Genomic DNA, 24,533 nt, shown 5'->3' with positions numbered 1-24,533 from the left:
GGCACAGGAAGGGATTTCTCTCTAAGTGACTGTGATGTTTTCTTCTAGTGCTGAACAAAAAATGAAACAAACCCAGAAGTGAAAGTCCCTCCATGAATAATGAATCTGTGTCACACAAACCATGGCTTCATTTTCAGAGCTGAGCTTTGAGGAGTTTGGGCTGGGGCCAGTTTCATGGGAGGTTTCATGGAGCCTTGTGAAATCTGATTGCTCTCGTGGTTTCAAAGTCTTCACGGCTCCAGCAGAGCTCAGATCCAGCTCTGTGATCTCTGATCTTAAACCTGATCAGATTTTGGGCTGCTGCCCTGGGGTGAGCTGGGATGGAAATGTGTTACATCAGCTTGACTGCTATTGAAATTCGTGTTAAAGATTTCTACAGCAATCAACAACAGACAGAATTGAGCCAATAATAGGAACTTTTTTTCTCTCTCAACCAAGATTATGGATAAATCCTATAGATGCCCCGTGGCCAAGCAGATATGAGATTAAGACTGCAGCTTTATCAGTGACTGGGGAGGGCCCAAACCCCTTGACAGAGCAGAGCTGTGGGATTGTTGCTGCTCCCTGTGTCTGCTGGAGCTGGCAATCACACACAGGCACAGAAAACCCCACATTTGCCCCATCTGAGGACTAGGGGAGGAATTTGTACAATTTTTCCTTGACTTTGATGCCTTAGGATTTGAGCTTTTCTATTTTCTATGTATTTGTAGCCCTGCAGTTCTTTAGTGTATAACTCTAAACTCCACACCCAGTGTGAGCTGCTGCTTTCCCATTTTGGGCAGATACAACAATTCCTCTCCAGGCCTGGCAATCAAGGACACCTCACTGCCTCAGGCCCTGAGAGATGGAAACAAAAGTGAGTTGTGGGGGGAGCAAACTTGGGGTAAATGACTTCATGACCTGAAGCTGGAATTGGCAGATGAACCCCCAATATGCAAATGGACCAAACTTATAAAAGTGTGAAAACCCGTGACCCATTGTCCATTTTGAGTATAGCCCCTGGGGGTCTTTTTCTGCCCTAAATGTATCTGAAGGCCCTTCAATAAATATTCCTGCTTTTTATTCCCTTTTTTTTTGTCTGGCCTCTGTTTTTAGGTAGTCCCAAAAGGCATCAACTTCAGTGCATTTAGGATTGCTCCCCTCTCCTGGGCTGAGCCCTGTGCAGGGGAACCAGAGCAAGGTGTGGTTCCTCAGAAGACCTGGGCAGAGCCAGGACCCTGCTGCTGCACACAAGGCAGGGAATTCCCCACAGGGAATTGCTGCTGATGCTGCTGGAGAGACACATCCTCGTGGGAAGGACCAGCCTGGGGATTTTTTTAAATACAGGTTTGTTGTCAAAATGACCCACTTCAAAAACTTAGGGAAAAAATAAATGAAGGAAAAGGGATGAAAGAATGAAGAGGCTTGGAGTGTGCCTGCCTCAGGGCCTTGCTTCAGTTAAAGCTATTTAAGATTTTTGTAACTGATGGGGAAATTGTTCACTATTAATGGCCTTTCTTTCTGGCTATACTTTATTCTTATTTCTCAGAGGCAATGGGGTAGAGGCCAGATTTCTTTATCCAAAGGTATTAAAATGCCTGGGGCTGAGCAGCTTAGTATTGCCTTGTCAGAATTTTTTCCATCTGGCAAAATAATAGAATAAAATCACCCTGTGGAGGGGGAGCTGCTTTATTTTTAAAAGAATGCCCTTTCTCTTTCAATTCAAAGCCTTGAGGGAGAGGAGGAGTGGTGGGATGTGTGAGGAGATGCATGTTTTCACTCACTGACTGCTTCTATATTCAGGAGCTATGATCCCTCACTGCCAGGCTTGCTTTAACTTCTCTGGAAACTGGTTGTGTGGATCAAAGTGGAGGCAAATAGAAGTTAAAATCTCTATTCAGAGACATGAGGGATTTGTAGGGCCCAGAGGGGTGAGGACATCCCAGAGGAGGTTCCAAAGTCATAGGCAGGGTCAGCTGACTCATATAAAAATAAATTTATCTTTGCTAAGAGAAAAAGAAAGAAGAGAAATCTAAATCCATGGTTTTTGTTTTTTTTTTTTTTTTTCTTTTTGATTCAGTTTTCTTTTTTTTTTTTTTTTTTTTTTTTTATTTTCCCTGAGTCATTAACAGCAAAAGGTATTTTTGTTTGCATCAATGTTCATCAGAACAGAAAGTGGGTATCTCTAGCAGTGAATCATATCAGTTGTTCCTGACTTTTGGAAAGTGTCTGGTGTAATTTGAAGTCACCTGGTGGATGAGACTAAACCTCATTGATATGCACCATCAGTTTCTGGTGATGTGAAACAAGAAAGAAATTACTGCTCTGAGGAATATTTGGAGTGTGTTCACACAAACTGAGCCACATCAGTCACCAGCATCCACTGAGCTTGGATGATAAACCACCGGGTTTCTGGAGCCAGAAACTCAGTCTATGACTAAATGTTTGCTGTGGAGAGTTTGCCTAGCTGCAGTCAGAGAAGAATGTCAGTTGTGCAAGGGGAAAAACTCCAATAATGGTGAGAATAGGCTTTCCCGAGTTCCCAGAGATAAAGGGGAAAAGGGGAAGGACTGAACTGGGACCAGCTTTGGGAACATCTTGGTCCCTTCCCTCCCCGCACTGTAAGAATGAAATTGCAAATAAATGTCTGGGTTACTGCATTTCATGAAACAAGAGGGTCTGAGATTCTTCTTTTATCCTGCATTCTTTAAATATTCCAGGCATCCAAAGAAGCTCAAATACCACCCATCCTCTGGCCTGCTCAAACATCTCAGCTCTCAGCCGAGGGCCAGTCTGAAACTGTCTTTGGGAAAGTTTGGACTTTGGGGAAGTCTGGAGCCCTGGCTTTCCAGGAAGTGCTGGTGTTGGAGGAAGATTCCCAGCCCAGTGTGGACTGTGTCACACAGGGACTGCCAAACTGCCAGGGCAGCACTTGAGTAAAATGCATCCTAATGAACTTTACTGTTTGCCAGATTGGCAACTCCATTGCTGTTTTAATGTTTAATGTGAAAAGGTCTGAGAACCCCAGGGGAGAACAGAGGCTGAGGACTCTGCTTAGACAAAGTCTCTGTCCCAAAGAGCTTTATATTTAAATAGAAAAGATGGATAAATAGTGACAAGGAAGACACTTGAAAGAAACGACATAAAGTCCATAGCAGAATGCAGCACAAAAATATCCTGTAAATCCCAAATCTCCTATGTCCTGCCCCAGAGTTTCAGCTACCAGCCCGAGAGTCAAGATATTCATAATTTCTGCTGTTGTACAATGAATCTACTCCAGAGTTGTCATTGAGTGCCTGTGGTAAAGAAAAGCTTTGACTACTAGCTTTGATTGATGGGTTTTTTGAAAGACCAGGTTAAAAAACTACTCCATAAAATAGAGTTAAACAGATTTCCCAAAGTCCTGAGCACAGGCATTGTGCCAGAAGTTTATGACCCTAAAAATTTCCGTGTTGTGGATTCTTACCATGATCTGTCTGGGTTTTAGTCTGTGTTTGCACAGATTATTTCGAGGAACCCTTGGTGGGTTATATGCTGGATACTCCAACAATCCCACCCGGAGCCAAGCCAGGGAACCTGGCAGGTGTGGCTTTTGGAGTTGTTTTTTTTTTCTGGGACACTCACAAAGTTCCTTGTTCACTGTAGGGATGAGGTGAGGTGTGAAATTTAAACCAAGGTGGTGCCTCATAAAAGCAGGCTGCTGGTGTTCAGAGAAAGGGTCTGGGCAGCAGTGGGAGATCAGGGAGCTGCTCACATTCAATCGCTGTACCTCAAGACCCCGAGAACGTTTTCATTGGGAAGAGAAACGTCATTCAGGAATTCAGGATGGTTCAGTGTTACTGATATTCGGTCCTCCACTTTCAGGTGTGTCAAGTGCAGCTGGAGCAAAGTCTTAAAAGTCTTGTCTTCGCACGTTTCCGACGCACAGAGTGTGGACAACGTCTGCCTGTCCACCCTGTCGTTCACCAGGAGCTCAATCTTGAGGTCGATGGGGCTCTTGGAGCAGTTGGGAAAGTGAAAGTTCAAGTGGCAGAAGATTAAGTAGAGGCCTTGTTCCCTGATCACCAGCTCCTGGCTCATGCACTGGATGGCCTCACAGGTCCCCTTCTCCACCAGGCTCAGCTTGGAGCTGTTCACTGAGCTGGACACTGGAGGGAAAGCAAAGTGCTGTTAGCTCTGAGCTCCACTGAGCTCCCTTCAGCCCCAGGACACTTCCAGCAGTGTTTCCTGCTAAAAGGAGACACCTGCTCAGTGGTTTCCTGCAGGAAACTCCAGGAAAACTCTTGGAATGACAGCTGGGAGCTCACACATGGAGGTGGGACACTAAAAATTCCAAGGGTTTACTCAGCCCTCGGGAAACCCGGGTCAGCGAAATGCATGAGTGTTCATCTCCATTATTTCTCCACTTGGCATTTGAAGGGAATTCATAGAGATGTACATTCATGTACTTTCCATATTCATGGAGATTGTACAGTTCATGGAGGTGTACATTCCTCTGTGCATGTGCAGAAGGTAAATCTTTATTTTTATTTATGTTTATCAAGTTGAAAAAAAAGGGTCCTAGGATCAGATAAGGGTTTGCCAATCACATTCCAGGAGAGCTAAGGAATTTTTTTCCTATAAAATGCCCATTTGGACAAAAAGGCTATTTGCTACTAAACCCAGTGTGAATGACATGAGCAGCTTTTCAGACAGCTCTGAAATTCCCTTTCCCAACCTTCTTCCCCCACCCTGGACTCCCCACTGACCTCTCATGTAGGCAACAGCTCCCTTGTCTGGGACACTCTGTTGGATTTTCAAATAGTCTTCAAAGGTGTTACCTGAAGAAAACAACAGATTAACTCATCGCTCCTGACTATTTTTTTATTTTGGTACTGTAAAATGCAACCAGCACTTGGTACCCTACTTCCAGCATGGTTCTTACTCCTTGGCTGAGAATATCTGATGTGCCCCGGGAATTCAGAGCAGTGTCACTTAACTGGTAAATCTATAACAACCTAAAGCTCTGGCAGATTGCAGCACTCGGCCATGAAAAAATTAAATTCCTTACCCTGCTTCTTGAAAATAGGAGTGTTGGTTTTAAATTAGAAGAGGGTGCACTTGGAATTCATATAAGGAGGAATTACAGTGAGGGTGGGCAGGCCCTGGCACAGAGAAGCTGTGGCTGCCCCTGGATCCCTGGCAGTGTGCACGGCCAGGCTGGACAGGGCTTGGAATAACCTGGGATTAGTGGAAGGTGTCCCTGCCCATGGCAGGGGGTGGAACAAGATGAGCTTTAAGGTCCCTTCCAACCCAAACCAGTTTGGGATTCTCTGATTCTATGAAACAGAAATTATGTGCAGGTAAGCTTAATTTAACCAAGTTGTTTTTGTGGTGCAATTACAGGAAGCTTTTAAACATTTAAGTGGGACATTGTTCTGAAAATGTCTCCTTGGGTGCTTCTGGAATGTTGCTCTGTTCCCTCACGGTTAAAATGTAGATTTCACCAGGACTTTAGGTTGTTCATATAATCCTAGAGTGCTTTGGGTTGGAAAGGATCTTAAAGCTCATCCAGTGCCACCCTTGCCATGGGCAGGGACACCTCCCACTGTCCCAGGCTGCTCCAAGCCCCGTCCAGCCTGGCCTGGGACACTGCCAGGGATCCAGGGGCAGCCACAGCTGCTCTGGGCACCAAGGACCCGAAAGCTGCTGCTGGAGGGGCCGAGCCGGCCGCGCTCCTGCCCCGCTCCCCCCGCGGGCACGGCCCGCCCGCCCCGGCCCCGCGGTTTCGAGCCTAGGGCAGCAGCCTTGTCCCAGCAATTCCCCAAATCCAAAGCATTCCCGGGAATGCTCCCGGGACGGGGAGGAGCCGGGACTGCTCCGCCAGAGCCGCGCGGGGACGGCTCCATCCCACAGGAATTGCTCCATCCCTCGGGACACGGGAATTACTGCATCCCACGGGAACTGCTCCATCCCTCGGGACACGGGAACTGCTCCATCCCACGGGACACGGGAACTGCTCCATCCCTCGGGAATTGCTCCATCCCTCGGGACACGTGAACTGCTCCATCCCACGGGAACTGCTCCATCCCTCGGGAACTGCTCCATCCCTCGGGAACTGCTCCATCCCTCGGGAACTGCTCCATCCCACGGAAACTGCTCCACCCCTCGGGAACTGCTCCATCCCTCGGAAACTGCTCCATCCCTCGGGACACGGGAATTGCTCCATCCCACGGGAACTGCTCCGTCCCACGGGATACAGGAACTGCTCCATCCCACGGCCGCGGGATATGTTTCCTCCCACGGGATGCGGGAATTGCTCCATCCCACGCGACGCTGGGATGGCTCCATCCCACGGGATGCAGGGATTGCTCCCTCCCACTGCCTCGCGGACTGCTCCATCCCACGGCCACAGGAATTGCTCCATCCCACGGCCGCGGGATCGGCTCCATCCCACGGCCGTGCCCGGCACTGCAGGCGGCCGCAGCGCAAGGAGGAGCCGAGTCCCATCCCCTGCATCCCGGCACCTCATCCCTGTGATCCAGTTCCTGCATCCCAGACCCTGCTCCCCACTTTTCCCCGTTGCATTTCACCTCCTTTCCCTCCATATTCCTGCCTTCCATCCTCTCTGTAAGTTTTTCCTTCTCTCACCATACTGGATATTCAGTTAATGGCACTGATTATCCATTCCTGGAAGTGTCCAAGGCCAGGCTGGACGGGGCTTGGAGAAGCCTGGGATAGTGGAAGGTGTCCTGCCCATGGCAGGGGTTTGGAATGAGATAACATTTAAGGTCCTTTCAACCCAAACCATTCTAGGATTCCGTCAATGATTCTGTGATTATTGTGTCTTTATTCTGCATGACACAGAACTGTCCCCTAGGTCCACAGGTGGATGGACACACAGACACGGTATGGATTCAGGAAAACCGTGCATACCCCAGTGCTGCAACCTGACAAGTGAATGGTTATTTCTCCTTGCATTTGCTCTCCTTTACATCTCCTGGCCCTGCTGTGGCTGTGGAAGTGCACAGGAGCTCACATGGCAAATTGGGAATTTTCTGTGTTTTATTCCACAGCTGAACACCAAGAATAAAGCAGGAAGGAGTTTCAGTAAAGCTTTTTCACATTATACTCCCTCTCCCAGGGTACACAAAACTCTGAAGTTTTCCTGCGACTCGGTTTGTAAAACTGATACCACAATCCCCAACCCTACAAGGGTCTCTGAAGTGTCAGTTAATGCAAAAAACTAAATCCTACTAAAACCTGACATCAGATGTTGTGTGTCATGATCCTCACATGTCCCAAATTGCTGGTGTGGCCTCACCTCAATCCCTGGGGGCACTTTTGAGAACCACAATTAAAAGAAAGATCTAAAGCTGTGAGAGAGTGTCCAAAGGAGAGACACGGGGATGGGGAAGGGTCTGGGTTGGCCCGGGAGGAGCAGCTGAGGGCACTGGGATTGTTCAGCTGGAGCAGGCTGAGGGCAGAGCTCCCCGGGGGCTGCAGCTCCTCCCGAGGGGCAGCTCCCATCTCTGCTCTGGGACAGGGACAGGAGCCAGGGAACTGCTGGAGCTGGGCCAGGGCAGGTCAGGCTGGAGAGCAGGAAAGGTTCTTCCCCCAGAGGGTGCTGGCACTGCCCAGGCTCCCCAGGGAATGGGCACGGCCCCGAGGCTGCCAGAGCTCCAGGAGCGTTGGGCCAGCGCTGCCAGGGATGCCCAGGGTGGGGTTGGTGGGGGTCTGGGCAGGGCCAGGGGCTGGGCTGAATGATCTCTTCAGTCCCTTCCAGCTCAGGATATTCTGTGCTTCCATGATTCTAACATGAGCTCTATTTATATGCAGAGTGGGATAAGGATCTTAAGTTTCATAGGATTCCTGAAACTGGGGGTAATGATAAGAGATTAAAATCTCCAGACCCTTGCTGTATCTACATGACCTGATTTCTAAGGGAGTTTTGATAACAAGGATGGACAAATCAGGGAGAAGCTGGTCCCACACCCAAGTTCCCCTGGCTGGAGGGGGTTGGTGTGGTGTATATCGCACCTTTTGCACTCTCCATTGGAGAGAGGAACTCTGGATATCTTTAAAAAAATTGCAATATTTCTCTGATTACAGTAGTTTAAAGACTTTTGTGGTGAACAGGAGCTCACTGCTCTCCAAGAATGAGTAAGTTATGTACCAAAGTCCCTTCACCATTCTGGAAATCCCCAAAGAAAAACCAAAGCCTACTTTCCTGGTGTTAGTCATGTCAATCTGGTGTTTTAGTGAGGGCAGAGATGTGGAGATATGGCTTAGGATGGGCAAAAACCCTTCTGGCCCTTATTTCAGCTAAAGCTGTTGTGGTGATAACAAGAGTCTGGTAACACAATCAGCATCCTAACCCCACTCACACTCCGTGTGTCTGCAGGAAGGGGGAGATTATTTCGGAAACTCAGTGGTATTTAGGGGGTTTACCCTCCAAAGGCTGAAAATCCCCTGCTGCACAAGCAGCCCTTGGAGGCTGCAGCCCTGTGAGCTGTGCCAAGCCAGGTGCTGAGCCTGCCCAGAGCTGCCCTGACCTGGCTGGGCCTGAGCTGCTCAGGGTGCCCATGGATTCTCTAAAGATCTCCCCTCTCTGATATGGCTGCACTGTGCATCTCCAGAGCTGTATTTAACATTTATTGCTGACAGCAATAAATTGGTTGGTATGTCTGCGTTTAAATTCAGTGACATCAGCTGCATTAGTCAGAAGGGAAATTATGGAAAAAAAATTGTTTTAGAGAGACAGGTCTGGTCCTCACTCTGCTGAGACAACTTTTATAACCATTTTCTACTTTTAATTCTCAAGTTAATTATTTTATCTGAAATATTTCCGCTCAAGCCAAGAGAGGCTGAAATTACAAGAGTTGCAGGACTGATCGATGGATGTGCTCACATTTCCTAATTGGCTTTGCACGAGTCATGGTGCAAATCAGAGGTAATCCCTCTGCAATCAGTGGGATTAGATAAGCTTAAAAATACTGTGAGGAGGAGGAAAGACAAAGCTACACTTGGGGCAAAAGGCCAAGGAGAACACACTGGTTTCACTGTGTGCTGTGAGGCACAGGCACTGCAGATCTGCTTTAAGGAGATCTGCTGGGAAAGGGAGGGGAAACCCTAAAGAAGATATCAGGAGATCACTCAGTTTTGTCTTTTTGACCCCTTTTATGGTCGGATGGGCATCCAGAGGGTGCAGCCCCAAGGAAAAGAGCCTGGTTGTTTCCAGGAGGTCCATGCAGCTTTTCACCAATGAGCCAAAAGGGGCTGGGAAATGGGACTGGGAAATGGGACTGGGAAACAGGACTGGGAAATGGGACTGGGGAATGGGACTGGGAAACAGGACTGGGAAATGGGACTGGGAAATGGGACTGGGAAACGGGACTGGGGAATGGGACTGGGAAACGGGACTGGGAAACAGGACTGGGAAATGGGACTGGGGAATGGGACTGGGAAACAGGACTGGGAAATGGGACTGGGAAATGGGACTGGGAAACGGGACTGGGGAATGAGACTGGGAAACAGGACTGGGAAACGGGACTGGGAAACAGGACTGGGAAACAGGACTGGGAAACGGGACTGGGAAACAGGACTGGGAAACGGGACTGGGGAATGGGACTGGGAAACAGGACTGGGAAACGGGACTGGGAAACGGGACTGGGAAACAGGACTGGGAAACGGGACTGGGGAATGGGACTGGGAAATGGGACTGGGAAATGGGACTGGGAAACAGGACTGGGAAACAGGACTGGGAAATGGGACTGGGAAATGGGACGGGGAAATGGGACTGGGAAATGGGACTGGGAAACAGGACTGGGAAACGGGACTGGGAAATGGGACGGGGAAATGGGACTGGGAAACAGGACTGGGAAACAGGACTGGGAAATGGATCTCAGAGAAGCTGCAATTTCACTGAGCCCCCAGGATTTCCCCCTGTGGTGCAAAATGAACCCCTGGGGTTCTCTCAGAGCATCAAAACACAGCAGCACCTTGTCCAGCCAGCAGGAAGCCGAGGGCTCAGATACATGAGGATGCATGGGCTGCTGCCAGACAGGTCCAAGAGGATGTGACTGTGCCGGGGAAAGTTCTCTCTGCTGCCTGCCTCAGTTTCCCCACCTCTGAGATGGGCCTGACAGGAGCACCAGCAAAGGGCACTGAAACCACGAGCTGAAAGTGGCTCTGTCAGCATGGAAGGTGCTGCTGCCCAGACAAGGAAAGCCCCTTGGGTGGGGTTCCTGAGGCTTGTCCTGCTCCCAGCCATCTCTGGGTGACATTCCACTGCCGTGGGGGTGGCATCACCTCTGGCTGGGGGCTGAGTGTGGGCAGGCACAGGAGCAGGGCAAAACCCTGAATTATTCTATGAGGTAAAGAAGTAAAAGCAGGCAACAAACAGCTTTTGATTCCTCTGTAACGCCCATAGATTTAAATGCTTATGGAATTAGGCAAGGTGATGTCACACAACTCTGTCAGCATGCCAGAGTTAGCATCATTTGCCTCATTTTATTTCTCAGCAGCCACACCCTGAAGTCCCTGTAGCTAATTTTAACTCTCTCCTGCCAGTCCAGTGCCCTGCAAACAGCAGCCAAAGGACTGGCCCAGCCTGTGATGCTGTGACAAGTGGCAGCTGGGTGACATCCCCTTCTGGGCTCCGTGACAGAGCTCTGGGCTCAGCTCCTGGCTGTGCCTGTCACACACACACTGAGAGCCTTTGGTCCTCGAGAGCCCCAGAACTGCCACTCAGGTCTGACGGGGACTGAACTCAGCTGGCCAAATTTCCTTCCAAAACCAGAAATTAAAGAAATATCCCTTTTTTTCCCACCAAATTTAGGAAGAACCTCTGACCCTCACTGCACACCTGAGTACTGCCAAACCCGTGGAATTTTAGGTCAGAACTCTTCAATTCTCTGCCTGCTTGCCAGTGTAGCAAAGGACACATAATATCATGAGCTATTCATATATACATATATATATATGTGTGTGTGTGTGTGGTGTGTGTTTGTGTGCGTGTATATTGATATATACTAATATATATTCACATATAGCTTGTGTTTTAGGTGTTGGAGAGAGGGCAGACCCAACACTGAGCATCCTGAGCAGTACCAATCAGCCCAGTTGTGATGTCCTCAGCCAGCAGCCCACCCTGCATGTGTGTGGCGCATGTCCCCTGATGCTGGCCTGCAGGAGGCCTCTGCACTCTTTCTAGCATTTGCAAGCCCAGGCTTGCCCAGATTTTTCAACCTGAGAAACACAACTCCTCTGCCCTGGCCTCAGGCAGGGTCACATTTATGCACCCAGACACCCCCCTGGACTGAGGCTGACAAGGGGCAAACCTTTATGGCCTCAGTGTGAAATACCCATTTCTGAGGAGCCCACTGCTGTGGGATTGGTGTCTAGTGCCCTGCAGTGTCATCACACAATCACAGGTCATCGAGCTTGGAAAGGACCTCCAGGATCATCAAATCCACCCTGTGCCTGGTCCCCACCTCAGAGCTCTGAGTGCCACCTCCAGCCGTCCCTTGGAAACCTCCAGGGATGGGCACTCCAAACCTCCCTGGGCAGCCCCTGCCAAGGCTTGAATTTCTCCTTTCCATGAGGAAATTCCTGCTGATGTGCACCCTGAGCCTGCCCTGGCCCAGCCTGGGGCCGTTCCCTCTCCTCCTGTCCCTGTTCCCTGGAGCAGAGCCCGACCCCCGGCTGTCCCCTCCTGTCAGGAGTTGTGCAGAGCCACAAGGTCCCCCCTGAGCCTCCTTTTCTCCAGGCTGAGCCCCTTTCCAGCTCCCTCATCTGCTTCTTATAATGTTGGGATCAGATTAAGTTGCAGAAGGCCAAAATGCCCTCTAAGACATGGCTGCAAATCTGAAAAGGCTCCTTGGCCCATTGGCTTCAGCCTGATTTTCTCTACAGTAGCAGGTTTATGACTGTCACCTGTATTATATTAATTTCTCAGAGCCACATTTTTATTTGGGAACATATTTCCCATTGAAACTGAAACAAGGGTGCTGGATTTCTTTTCCTGGTCTGTCGAGTGTCAGAGAAAAATACCTATAACTTGTGTGTGCGTGTGTGTTCATTTGTATCTGCAGTTTTGGTTTTTTTTGTTTGGTTTTTTTTTGTTTTTCCTCTTTTGTAAATGAGAAGAGATTTTGATACCAAATCTTTGCAGCTCAAATAACAAGAAAAGCCATCAGCCCAGATTACCCAATTCCCAGTGAAATGAGGCTCGGAGAGGCCAGCAAGGAGATGATGAGGGCTGTACCTTTCCAGGTCATCAATTTGTCTGTGAGTTCATTTTCCCTCTAAAAAATGAACATAACAATACTCCTCAGATCCACACTAATCGATGATTTGTTATTTGTGAAATGGGGATGAGTTTCTGCAGAGAAATGCTTCCACAGAAAGAACATTTCACAAACACTTGGTGATGGATTTAATTCCTTCCCCCTGTTGCTCAGGTACTGCACCGACAGTGGCACGGAGGATTGGAGGAGACCGATCCCATTTCTCACACAAACATTTAATGAGCTGCATTGCATCGCTCTCAGCCTGTGCCTGTGGATTCCTGCAGCCCATCCACTGAGGCCTGACAGCTGAGTCAGGGCTGGAAGACTCCCATAAATCTTCTTTAGTGCCCACTGGTGTTTAGCTAACAATGGAACATAATCTCATTGGAGATTTAAATTAAATCATTGCATCTCCCTGCTTTAATAAGACACAATTAATCTGTGTTGTGGCTGGGTCTGGGTTGCTGCCTGTTGGCAGCTCGGTGAGGTCTCTGCTTGAGTGACCTCAGCTGGACCGAGCACAGAATTTTGTGTCACAGGATCATGGAATGGTTTGGACTGGGAGGGACCTTAAAGCTCATCCATGGGCAGGGACACCTCCCACTATCCCAGGCTGCTCCAAGCCCTGTCCAGCCTGGTCTTGGACCCTTCCAGGGATGGGGCTGTGTCCCCCAGACCATCCCTGAGATGCTGGCAGTGACACAGGGTTGGAGTCAGGCCCAGCACCCAGCTGGGCAATGCTGGTTTTTCACTCCCTTGCCCATTTTAACAATGCAGGAGTCCTGGTTCATGGCTACAAACCACACCCAGTTTCCATCTGGGCTGCCTGGGAGGCAGAATGGATCCAAATCTAAATCCACAGCAACTGCAGCCTCAGCTCAGTACCTTTCCTGAATGTTTCTCCTGCTCCTGTCTCTGGGTAGGACCTGGCAGCAGTTGCCACAAGTCCCTGCTTGGTTGCCAGCAGGCAGCAGCTGACAGAGCTCCCTGTGAGGGGCCCTCAGTAAATTATCCACTAGGTATATTAATTAATTGTTGGGGTACACACAACAGAGAGTACTTTGGACCTTATTAGCATAAGAGATTTGATAAACAAAATGCCTTGGCAAGAGCAAACAGAACTTTGAGGATTAAATCAAGACTGCAAGAAGATTCAATCTGACGGGTTTACCAGAAAAAGAAAATTACATCAGACTTCTGCAAGCAAGAGATGTTTAAAATGTATATGTTTGTTTATGTGATCTTTAACCCAGTCATTGTAGTAAAACATTACTAGTCTCCCTAAAATAGTAGATAAGCATTTGTATCCCACAGTAAAATTGGATTCTTTGACCACCTCAAAGTCTCCCCCGTCTCTCTTCTTTGCTGATAATTAATAAGCTCTGCTTTATGCATTTTAAGAGGAAAATAAAAGGCCCTGCCAATTTGCTCACACTTGAATGCTCTGTTACCCTCCGGTAGAGACTGATGGGCTGGGAGAGCATTTCAATCCACTAAAACCAGCTTTCAGCAGCTCTTCCTCATGTGGGCTCTCACTCTCAACCCACTTCGGTCCTTCACTAATGGCATCATCTCAGACTGAGCAGCAGAATTCGGGAATTCAGAGCAACAGGCTGCCTGGGATTGACATGGACCTAAAGACAAATGTACTGGCTGATGAAACAGCATCCTGGCCATGCCAGGGGACAGCACACTGCTCCTCCCTGGCACCTGCCAGCTGCTGGTGAGGAGCAAAAACAACTGCATGAGTTGCTTGAGCTGAAATAAAATTGTGTGTGTGTGTGTGTATATATATATGGTTTATATATGGTATATATATATCTATATATATTATTTTATTTCATATAAATATAAATCAATAATATAAATTTGTTTTTTATATTCTGAATACATTTAAAATATATTTATAAATTTCTATTTATTATAATTTAAATTTATTTATAATTTTATATTTATATATTATATAAATATATAATATATAATATATGTAATCTTTATATAAATATTACATAAACATGAAATTATTAATAATATTATATAAACTAAAGTCAACAATATTAATAAATTGATGATTAATAATTATTTATTTTCATTTTAATTTTAAATTTAAATTTTATTTTATATAATTAATATAAATAAAAAATAAATATAAATAATAGAAATATAACTATAAATGGACTTTTGGGGCAGTGACATCTCTCTCCCTGCCCTGGGAATGCCCCTACCCCTTGTGCTTTGCTTGACCTACAGGTACAACCTCTGTGGCTCCTCCTCTGTGGATCATAACGCTCCGTACCTTCAGATCCTGCTCTATTTCTGAGCCTCTTCGGATACAAAATAAAGCACAAAAAGACTTGAGAAAGGCTTAAGAAGATTTAAGGGGATGCTTAGGTTGCTAGAGAGAAAGCAGTGTGTGTGCTTAGGGAGAGCCTAAGGGGAAAAGAAAATTCCTCCAGGTTACAGGAATGTTAGAACTTACAAAAAGTGATGGTCAGGCAAGATGTGAGGGTCTCAGGAAGGACATGGGGACACGCAGGGACTGCTTGGGGAGCTGTGGGCTGTGAAACAAGCCCAGCACGGGAGAGTCAGGGATTCAGAAGTTACCCAAAATGGAGTGGGGGTGTCCAAATGCTGCAAAAATGCAGCTGCAGAAAAGGTGATTGTGGGATTGGGACTCTCCAGACCTTGGGCTCCTCTTACTTAGAATTCTGGAAGCACCGAATGTCCTGAGCTGGAGGGACCCACCAGGATCACCCAGCCCAGCCCCTGGCCCTGCCCAGACCCCCACCAACCCCACCCTGGGCATCCCTGGCAGCGCTGTCCCAATGCTCCTGGAGCTCTGGCAGCCTCGGGGCCGTGCCCATTCCCTGGGGAGCCTGGGCAGTGCCAGCACCCTCTGGGGGAAGAACCTTTCCTGCTCTCCAGCCTGACCTGCCCTGGCCCAGCCCCAGCCGTTCCCTGGCTCCTGTCCCTGTCCCAGAGCAGAGATGGGAGCTGCCCCTCGGGAGGAGCTGCAGCCCCCGGGGAGCTCTGCCCTCAGCCTGCTCCAGCTGAACAGTCCTGGTTTCCTTCAATCTCCCCTTCTGCTCCAGCTCTGGATGAACACGGGGCTTCATTTCCCCACTGGGGTGGAGGCAATGGCATCTCCTGCCCTCTGGGACTGGGCACCAACTTGCTTTTGCAAGGAGTCAAATATTGGTGCTGAGATCTGTGTGAGGCAGAGTCAGGGACACGAACAGTGTCAGTGACATGAACAGTGCTCCTGATTCATGCTAAGGCAAAGCAGAATCTTGGTAAATTGTCTCTGTTAGACAGATTTTCTTATTTCAGGCTCTCTGTGCTCACACTCTGCCTGTTCCAGTTCTTTGCTCTGTGCCTTTTGCTGCTGGTCTCCCCTTGTGCCTTCTTGACCCACCCACTCCCTTCTCCCTTTTCCCCTCAAACCAGGAGCTGTTTTGGGACAGGTGGAACACATTTTCACCCCTCCCTCGTGAAGACGAGGGCTTTACATATATTTGCAAGAGACAGCATTTAAACTAAAACCTTAAAATCAGAATGATGTTGACATGTCCTGGCAAAAAGCTCTTTGGAACAGACACCCCAGGGCACATTCAGAAATATTTATTTCCTCAGCCATGCGCTGGTTCCTGGATGTACTGAGTAATTTGAAAGCTTTTTTCTCATTTTCAATTTTCCCTCCACCACTTTATTGGAAATGTTAAGATGTGCACAATTGACTTGTGACCCTGACCAATATTTGCATTACAGATATGACAAATTGCCTGTGTTGTTTAGGGGTCTTACCTGTCCTGATGGGTTTTTTGATGCCCTCCATGGCAGGATCAGCTACCTGAAAGAGAAGAAAGAGTAGAGATGGATTATTTTGGGAATAGGAAATGCTCATTTCAAGTGCAACTGTGGATCTGAAACATTTTTGGTTTTTTTTCTAACACAGAAAATCAATATTTCTGACACAGTCAGATTCTCTCAGTGCAGTAAGAAAATGATGTGGGTTCTGTTGGGGCTGTTTCAAAAGCCCAAGTCCTAAAAACCCCTCTCTGTATCTTTCAAGGCTTGGAGAGAGTAGGACAGAGTGGGACTGGACAGCCTGGAGAGCCAAGTGCCTGGGAAAGATCATTAAAGCCCCAAACAGGTGACAGTGATGTCCTGTTTCACTTCTCCTCCTACTTCTTGCTGAGATGTAAAACCAAGGGTGAAAATGGCACAGGAAATTATCCTCAATCAGCATGACATGAGAAATTCCCAAAAAACCAACTTCAGGGGTGAAATGCAGCAGGGTTCCTCTGATGACACCTTTCTGTCACCCAAACACACACCCCAGAGCTCAGGGCAGCTCATAAATGTCCAGCAATGCCCTCAAGGAGCAAAATATTCTCCCAACAGCTGAGGAGAGCACTGGGAGTTCCTTGTTGCAGTAAGGTAGAAAAATTATAAAGAAAAGCCATATAAAATCAGGGCTGCTCTGGCTGGCCTGTCCTTTCTTCTAAGTCAAGCCAGCACTGTGCAGGTTCCCATGTGAAAGCAATCCTGGTGTGAGCAGTTCATGAGCATAGCAATCTATTCCTGGGTGAAAAACATCTTACCCCTGTATAAACTGGTTTTACACTGTTAGATAGAAAAATGAAAACTATCTCTCACAAACAAGTGTCCCTGCAGGTACACACCGAGGGTTTGAGTGACCAATTAATAGAGAATAACAACTTGTTAACGAGCAATAAAGGAATTGGCAAGAAAGCTCCTGACCAATGGGAGTCACACACGAGGTCTGTAAAACTGTATGAAAAGGAGATATGTGAATAAAGAGGGTTTTTTCCACCATGAAGAAAATGGAGTCTGTGTGATTAATTCCCATAGCTCCTCACTGTGTGTCACATCCCTCCAGTCTCACCCTGGCTGATCCCACAGGGATTCCAGTGACACAGAGTGGGCTTTGCTCAGGCTGGGCTGAACCAGCTCCTCTTACCTGGGTGCAAATTACCTGGGCTAATTGTGCAGGCTAATCAGGCCAGGTCCAGCTTGGCATATTGGAAGGGATCCATTAAGTCCTTCTCCCTGCTCCTCACTTACCTAAAATTAAACCACAGAACCTAAAACCTCTCCCAGCTGCTCCTTGAACCCTGTCAGACTTGGTGGCCTGAGCACTTCCCTGTTCAGTGACTCACCAGGATACCCAGGAAGGAGAAATTTGGGAAGCTGTACCAGCTTTAAGACAAGATCTGATATCTCCTGGGAGAAATATGGCAATGCTGTGGTGGGAACAGCTTCATCCATAGTGCTGTTACAGCACAAACACCTCATTTCTGTGTGTGAAGCTGGATCTGTTTGTGGTACTTAATGTTCTAATCTTAAATGTTTAGGAAGGTTTTAATTAGATTTTGGCTTCATGTGGCTATGTTTTGAACAGCAGTGGAGTGTGGAGCTGCATCTGCTCCCAGCAGAGAGTTGTTATGCTTTGGTCTGATGCCAAATGCTGTGTCCTGCAGAGGTGGCAAAGCTGCTCCCAGGGGACTGGGCAGTGACAAGTTAATGGCTGGACTCACTGATCTTTGGGCTCTTTCCCAGTTTGAATGATTCTGTGATTCTCCAGGAGTTTGGAGAACTGTAATTTGTTCATTTTGTCTCCCCACACCTCCTGTGGGCCTTACACGCTGCCTGTGTAAGGCAGGGCAGAGTCGCCTGTTGAGCCAATATTTCTCCAGGTGACCTTCCTGAGCTGTGCAGGGAGGTGCTGGGCAGCAGAAGAACAGGAACTCAGAGATGGAATTTGAAAAAATAGATATCTCCAAGCTTTTTGGCCCTGAGACAACATCCTCCCTTGGGAACTCTCATGGATCTCATCACATATCACCAAATGTTAAACTGAGCAGGGTTTGGGCTGAAAACACTCCCAGGAATCTCTTCCAAGACCTCTCAGCCCCTTCCCTTGCCCCTGCCCTGGGCTGTTGTCTCACACACACTCAGGGCACAGGGAGGTGTTGCTGTTCAATGCAATATCTGAATGTTCCTGTTCTCTGTGGAAAATTCGGGATGTTTTAGGTGACAGAAAAAGAATGCTCTGCCCCCAGTGAGATTGCACTCAACGAAATCAGACAGCCAGGGAGATGTTTGCCTTGCTGGTGGCTCAGAGCCTGCTCTGCACTCAGGACATAAAAACAAAATTAAAATGGACTAAAGGCATTGTGTTCTCACCTGGAAAGGCTCCAAGCGAGTAAAATCAGCACATACCAAAGCAATTTATTTTAGTGACAATTGAGTAGATACTGAAATAAACCTTTAGGACTTCCTTTGAAATATTACTGGTATTTTTTCTTTCTTTTCCAGCAGCAAGAATATCACATGTAATGCTGTCATTTGGAATGCAAAGAAGTGCACAGGAGGAGCCCAAACAGATTAAATTCTACAGTGCCAGCTCAGAAAAACTTCAAGACAACAAATTTCTCCCTGTCTGGAATTATCTGGGGGCTGGTGATGAAGAAGCTTAGTCTTTCCTCAGCAAGCAGAATAATTTGAGTTTGCTTTATTAGCGAAAATGATAATCAGGTGCCAGGGAAAGTGATTTATTTCTTCTTTCCCTTAATCATTTTACAAGAAACTTTCTCAAGCTGAGGAAGAATAAAGGGTCATTTTCAATTCCTGGGTCACAACAGTGAATATTCATTGAACCAGACACCTCTGACACTTGGGAGGGTGGGCAGGCCCTGGCACAGGGTGCCCAGAGCAGCTGTGGCTGCCCCTGGATCCCTGGAAGTGTCCCAGGCCAGGCTGGACAGGGCTGGGAGCAACCTGGGACAGTGGGAGGTGTCCCTGCCATGGCAGGGGTGGGATGGGATGAGCTTTAAGTCCCTTCCAGCCCAGACAAGTCTGGGATTCTGTGAAGTCTTTTTCTACCTCTAGAAAGTCCAAGGAAGTTCCCCCAAACCACAGACCCCACAATGGGCCTGGGCTCAGGGCGACTGGGCCAGGGAGCATCTCCTCCTTGCAGCTCTGTGGGGAGGAGCTCTTTGGTCCCCTGCCCTCAAAGGAAATGCTTCAACTTAAAAAGAAGCCCCAAGGCTCTCCCGTGTTTTTGCTCAGCCTTTAACCACCATGATTTGAGCAGGAATTTCCCCATGGAAAGGGTGATTAAACATTGGCAGGGGCTGCCCAGGGAGGTTTGGAGTGCCCATCCCTTGAGGTGTCCCAGGAAGGGCTGGAGGTGGCAGTCAGAGCTCTGGGCTGGGGACAAGGTAGGGATTGAGCACAGCTTGGATTTGATTCTCTTGGAGGTCTTTTCAATCATTCTGGGATTTATTCTACAACCCAGCTCTGGCTGGGGAAGAAGATGGGGGCACTTCCCCCTGAGGTGCCAGGAGGCAAAGGTTGAAGCTGGACATGAGAGTGCAGGAAGCAGAGCACTGTCCCCACTGTCCTTCATCTGATAATGAGCTTCACAGGAAACAGAGTGAAAATCAGTTTTTCCTGTGCTGACCAAAGCTGTCAAAGTGGCACTTCCAGACAGCAGGTGACTGTCACTGCACAGAACATCCACAGCAAGAGCTGGGCCAGGCCAGTTTTCTCCTAAAATTCCTCAGTGGATTTTCTGTAGTGCTCAACGAATGGGAAATCTGCTTTTAGAGGAATTTTCAGTATTTTAATTTTATTTTATTTCTAAAATTTTATCTTCCTGTCTGTCAGGGTTGCCACAAGAGGGGGCCAACAAGCCCTGAGTGGGGCACCTAGGGCCAAAATGAGCTTTTAGGAGACAAAACCGCAATAAATAGTGCAGGGTTGTGCTGGCTGCTGTATGAGTCATTCACAAATCTACTGCTAAAGGTTCTTAACAGCCTTAAAGAGCAGATCAGCAAATAGAAAAACCTGCTCTGACCTTTAGTATTTGCTGGTGATAAAAAGGTTTTCCCCACACAATTTAGAGGTTCAATAGATGGAGTCTACAAAACCCAGAGCAGTGATGGACTAACCCAGATCATGGACTCCGGACATCCACACAATTTGTTAGTGGGAGGCCCAGGTGTCTGATGAACCTTTCTGTACAGCACCAGACTTGTGAGGGTCTGTGTGCCTTAAAATGACATTTTCCAGCCCTTCCTGTCCCATTCTCTGTCACTGGTTTGCCACGTCTCTCTCTAAACACACAAGTATCTCCAGAGGTGGGTATATACACATATATCCAGCAGTGAATGCGGCAGGCACAAGGTGTGTTTATAACACACTTATAAACAGTGTTAAGAAGAAATATGATGGCTCCAGACCACCTTACAGAGACTATGCTCATTCCAGAGGAAAATTGAGTCACTTGTGAAAGACCAACAATGGCCTGAAGCCAAGTCGTTCTGCAGATGAAAGCTGAAGAAATGAACTGACTTCAGCACTGCAAAGAGTTCCAAAAAAACAGAGTTTAGCTCTAAAATTGACCCTTCCCAGATATGGCACTAACATGCTGTGCCACCCTTCTTAAAAACAAGGCGTAAAGGAAATTTCTTGGGGTGCTGGAAAGTGGGGAGGTGTGATAATCTCTGGTAGAGGTGCTGTAGGATTCAGAGAAGCAGCTTTGAATCATAGTTGCCTTTTTCATTCAGCCTTTCATGTTGTGTTTCCCTTCTTTGGAGCACCCAGATTGTGGGGGTTGCAAGTGCCTGGTTTCTGCAGAGTTTGATTTTCCTTTCCCAATCTGTCTTCCTTCAACTTAAATTAGGCAATTATGAATTCATCAAAAGGCAGTCTGTGATGGGGGCAGGGACAGAGTGATCTTGTCACCACAAGCCTCTTAATGCTGTGGCACCCAAGGGTCCAACCCTTGCATTGTCCCTGTGACCCCCAAACACCCCTTGGAACAGAGGGAAATAAAAGCTTCTCTCTCAGCTCAGCAGAGCAGGGTGTGAAGCTGCCCCTGAACTCAGGGACCACTCACACAATCAGCTGGGAACATCTGGAGGGAAAACCTCATTGTCCCCAGGAGATGATGGCACAAAATGTTGGTCCTTTTGTCAGACTTATAGAGAAAACAATGAAGTCAGCTGGTGGTGCTCTGATCCCTACAGCAGCTCAGGGCTCCAAGGGTTTCCCAGCCCCTCAGGTGCTGGTGGTCAGTGCTGGAGATACTCAGATTCCCAAAAGATTCCGAGCCCAGCCTCACTCTGACAGTGCAGCCAAGAGCTGAGGTGTTCTGGAGCAAGCCTGGACTTCCCTGTGGAACCTGTCCCACAGAGCCAACTCTTTGCTCTGCTCTGGGAGAGGACTTGTTCTCTCCTCAGGACCAGGCACAGATGGGGGAAGACTGTTCGGCTTCTGAACTTCCTGAGAGCAAAACACAATTTGTGTTTCACTGCCAAATTCTCCTCACAGCGTAAAATTGCTGCTTGATTTTATTTGTTCCTCACACCCCTCAGCTTCGTATTTCCTCCTTCAGCCAAGCTCGTTTTCAAAGCAGCTGCAATGGTGTCATTACTCTTTTAAGTCAAAACCTTGGCTCTTTCAGCAATCTTGTTCCTCTGGCAACTCCTGTAACTGCTTTCTCCTGATGGAGAGGTGATTTAATGCTTGCTTCCATAATCAGTACAAATGAAAACCTCATTATACAGAAAAGCTGTGGCAAGTCTGTAATTACCTAGACTGTTATTTTAAAGATCTCCCCTGATAGCCCACTATTTCTCACTTAAAAAGCCCCATGTCTCATGGTAACTGTCCTCAAAGTGCTTCTCTTTTGGGAGAACACTGATTACAGGTAAATGATTCCTCTCTTGAAGGAGTATCAGTCAAGGCTTCCTGCTTTAATTTCTGGGTAATGTGCATACACGGGCACACAAATTGCACAGGGTAAATTTAGCAAGAGAAAATATTGAGTCAAAGGATCATATTTTGTTTTCCATGGCCAGTTCCTCCAGCAGCTCTGTGCTGGAGCTTTCCCTCTATGAACAGTAGTGGGGGTAGCTCAGCACTTTGATTTTTGCAATAAGATTTCAGAGACTATAAAACTTCTAACCTGACATTTTACCTTGGTAAAGTTGATGGTAATGCCCCTACAAGGTCAGAAATTCACTTTTTATCCTCACAACCATCTATCTCTGCTCTGGCTGTCACTGGTTCCCCATCAACCCCAGATCCATTTGAAAGTAGTCTTTATTTTAAGAAGCTAAAGTGACTGTTGGTAGAGGGAAGAGTTGTGTGTGTGACCTTGTGTCACTGATATCCTTTCTACAACTCTGGTTGTGCCTTAAAAATCGCACCCAAGGCAGGACTGAGGGGACAGGGGGCATGAGGGACTTCCTTGGCCCCCAGCACTGCTCTGGGTGCTTCAGGACAGCTCTGCCACACCACATCAGCAGGCAGCAGCACAGGGTGTCACACAGAGCTGTGGCATGTCCCTGCTGCAATCCATTTCAGAGGACCAGACCAAACCTTCTCAAGAACTGGTTGCTCTCCAAAGCACCAAGAGGAGACACACATTAAACCAGGTGGGACAGAGGCTGCTTGGCACCTTGGATCAGGAGTCTTCTCTTTCCATTTACAGAGTGGCAACTGCATGCCAAGAATTAATGTTATCTATGGAGAAAGGTCCTCTTTTCCTGAAGTTCTTTTATCTGTGTTTCATCTTTCCCCTAATTCATGGGTGTGTGCATTTATAACAGAGGTAGAAACCGTTCCTCTGGCCACAGAATAGGGAAGGGAAGGGAAGGGAAGGGAAGGGAAGGGAAGGGAAGGGAAGGGAAGGGAAGGGAAGGGAAGGGAAGGGAAGGGAAGGGAAGGGAAGGGAAGGGAAGGGAAGGGAAGGGAAGGAAGGGAAGGAAGGGAAGGGAAGGAAGGGAAGGGAAGGGAAGGAAGGGAAGGGAAGGGAAGGGAAGAGAAGAGAAGAGAAGAGAAGAGAAGAGAAGAGAAGAGAAGAGGAAGAGAAGAGAAGAGAAGAGAAGAGAAGAGAAGAGAAGAGAGAAGAGAAGAGAAGAGAAGAGAAGAGAAGAGAAGAGAAGAGAAGAGAAGAGAAGAGAAGAGAAGAGAAGAGAAGAGAGAATCAATCTCTTACCGTCCTCTGGACGACCAAGACCATGATGGTAGCCAAGGCAAAGACAAGCAACACACCCAGGGTGGCGATGATGAAATACAAACAGATTTTGTTAGTGGCTCCAAGCCTCCTGGGAACAGTGTCTTCATTCACATTCATGGCTGATTCATGCGAGTCCTTTGCCTGAGAAAGTGTTTGCTCCTGTTCCTGGCACATTCTTATATAGCTCTCCAGGAACTGCTCTGTGTCTCCCCTTGGTCAGGTTCAAGTTGCAGCCCATCTCTGCTCCTGGCAGGATTTTCCCCCTTCATCCTGGCTCATGTGATCTGGAAAAAAAACTTCATCAGTTGCTGTACAAAGAGAGGGCCCCGGGGGCGTGAGGCAGGACGCAGCTGTGAGCAGGGGAAGGAGCTTCATGTTCTTGCTCAGGGATTTCTCCGCCGAGGTCCTGTGCTGCAGCCGAGGTTTCTGATGTCACAAGGTGCACAGACAGCAGATCCCCCGCCCCAGGCTGTGAAATGGGGAGACCTGCAAATTCTCTTTCATTTTATACTCCGTGCAGCTGCAGTTGGGCTCAGGGAGTCACCCCGAGCTCTGCCTTCCTGTTGTGCACTGAAACCTCTGCTGCCTCCCAACAGGGAGCCACCTCCAGAGCTCTGCATCCACGGGTGGTCTTTGGGCAGCTCCACTGTGCCCTGGCGTGCCCCAAGCACAGCGTCACCAGCCAGGGGACGGAGGGAGGAGATGGACCTGCTCTGCCCTTCACCTCGAGTGCTGGGAGCAGTTTTGGGCACCTCAGCAGGACAAGGATATTGGACTCTGAGGGTTGTGTCCAGGGAGGGCAACCAAGGTGGTGAAAAAGGCACCAAGGGCAGGACTTATGAGGAACATCTGAGGTGTTGGTTTGTTCAGGCTGCAGAAGAGATGGTTGAGGTGGGGACCTCATGGCAGTCCAGAGCTTCCTCACAACAAGAGCAGGGCAGGAGCTGCTGATCCCCTCGCCAGGACAGCACGGGAGGAAAGGGAGTGGAGTTGCATCAGGGCAAGTTCAGAGTGGACATTATAGAAAGGTTCTACCCTGAGAGGGTGGCTGATCACTGGAATAGCACTAACCCTGTCCAAGGGTAAAGGAACCTCTGGGTGATCCTCTTGCTCATGGGAGTTCGTGTTGGGCACTCCTGGGAGGAGCAGGGAGTTGGACTCAATCCTTATGGATCCCTTCCAGCTCAAAATATTCTATAATTCTATTATTTCCCTTGACTGTGGAG

At 48.0% G+C, this 24,533-nt stretch overlaps 1 protein-coding gene across 1 annotated transcript; it reads right to left on the bottom strand.

Moving 5' to 3' along the window:
• Positions 1-2,059: 2,059 nt before the first annotated feature.
• On the bottom strand, positions 2,060-23,930 carry TNFSF8 (TNF superfamily member 8). Its single transcript, XM_068211474.1, has 4 exons — positions 23,287-23,930; positions 16,056-16,101; positions 4,728-4,799; positions 2,060-4,127 (listed from the first exon to the last, which is right to left on the bottom strand). Exons 1-4 carry the CDS (start codon positions 23,479-23,481, stop codon positions 3,736-3,738), a joined length of 705 nt encoding a protein of 234 aa, XP_068067575.1. The 5' UTR covers positions 23,482-23,930; the 3' UTR covers positions 2,060-3,735.
• Between the last annotated feature and the right edge of the window lie 603 nt (positions 23,931-24,533).

This window comes from Anomalospiza imberbis, chromosome 21 (assembly GCF_031753505.1).
Source record: "Anomalospiza imberbis isolate Cuckoo-Finch-1a 21T00152 chromosome 21, ASM3175350v1, whole genome shotgun sequence".
Classification (NCBI taxonomy): domain Eukaryota; kingdom Metazoa; phylum Chordata; class Aves; order Passeriformes; family Viduidae; genus Anomalospiza; species Anomalospiza imberbis.
This window is presented reverse-complemented; position numbering and strand designations above follow the sequence as displayed.

Coding starts and splice junctions, on each gene's coding strand:
- TNFSF8 (XM_068211474.1), bottom strand. CDS start 23,481: ATGTGCCAGGAACAGGAGCAAACACTTTCTCAGGCAAAGGACTCGCAT. Junction 16,102..23,286: donor TCTTGGTCGTCCAGAGGACG/GTAAGAGATTGA, acceptor CTTCTCTTTCAG/GTAGCTGATCCTGCCATGGA. Junction 4,128..4,727: donor AGCTGTTGCCTACATGAGAG/GTCAGTGGGGAG, acceptor CTTTCCCTCCAG/TGTCCAGCTCAGTGAACAGC.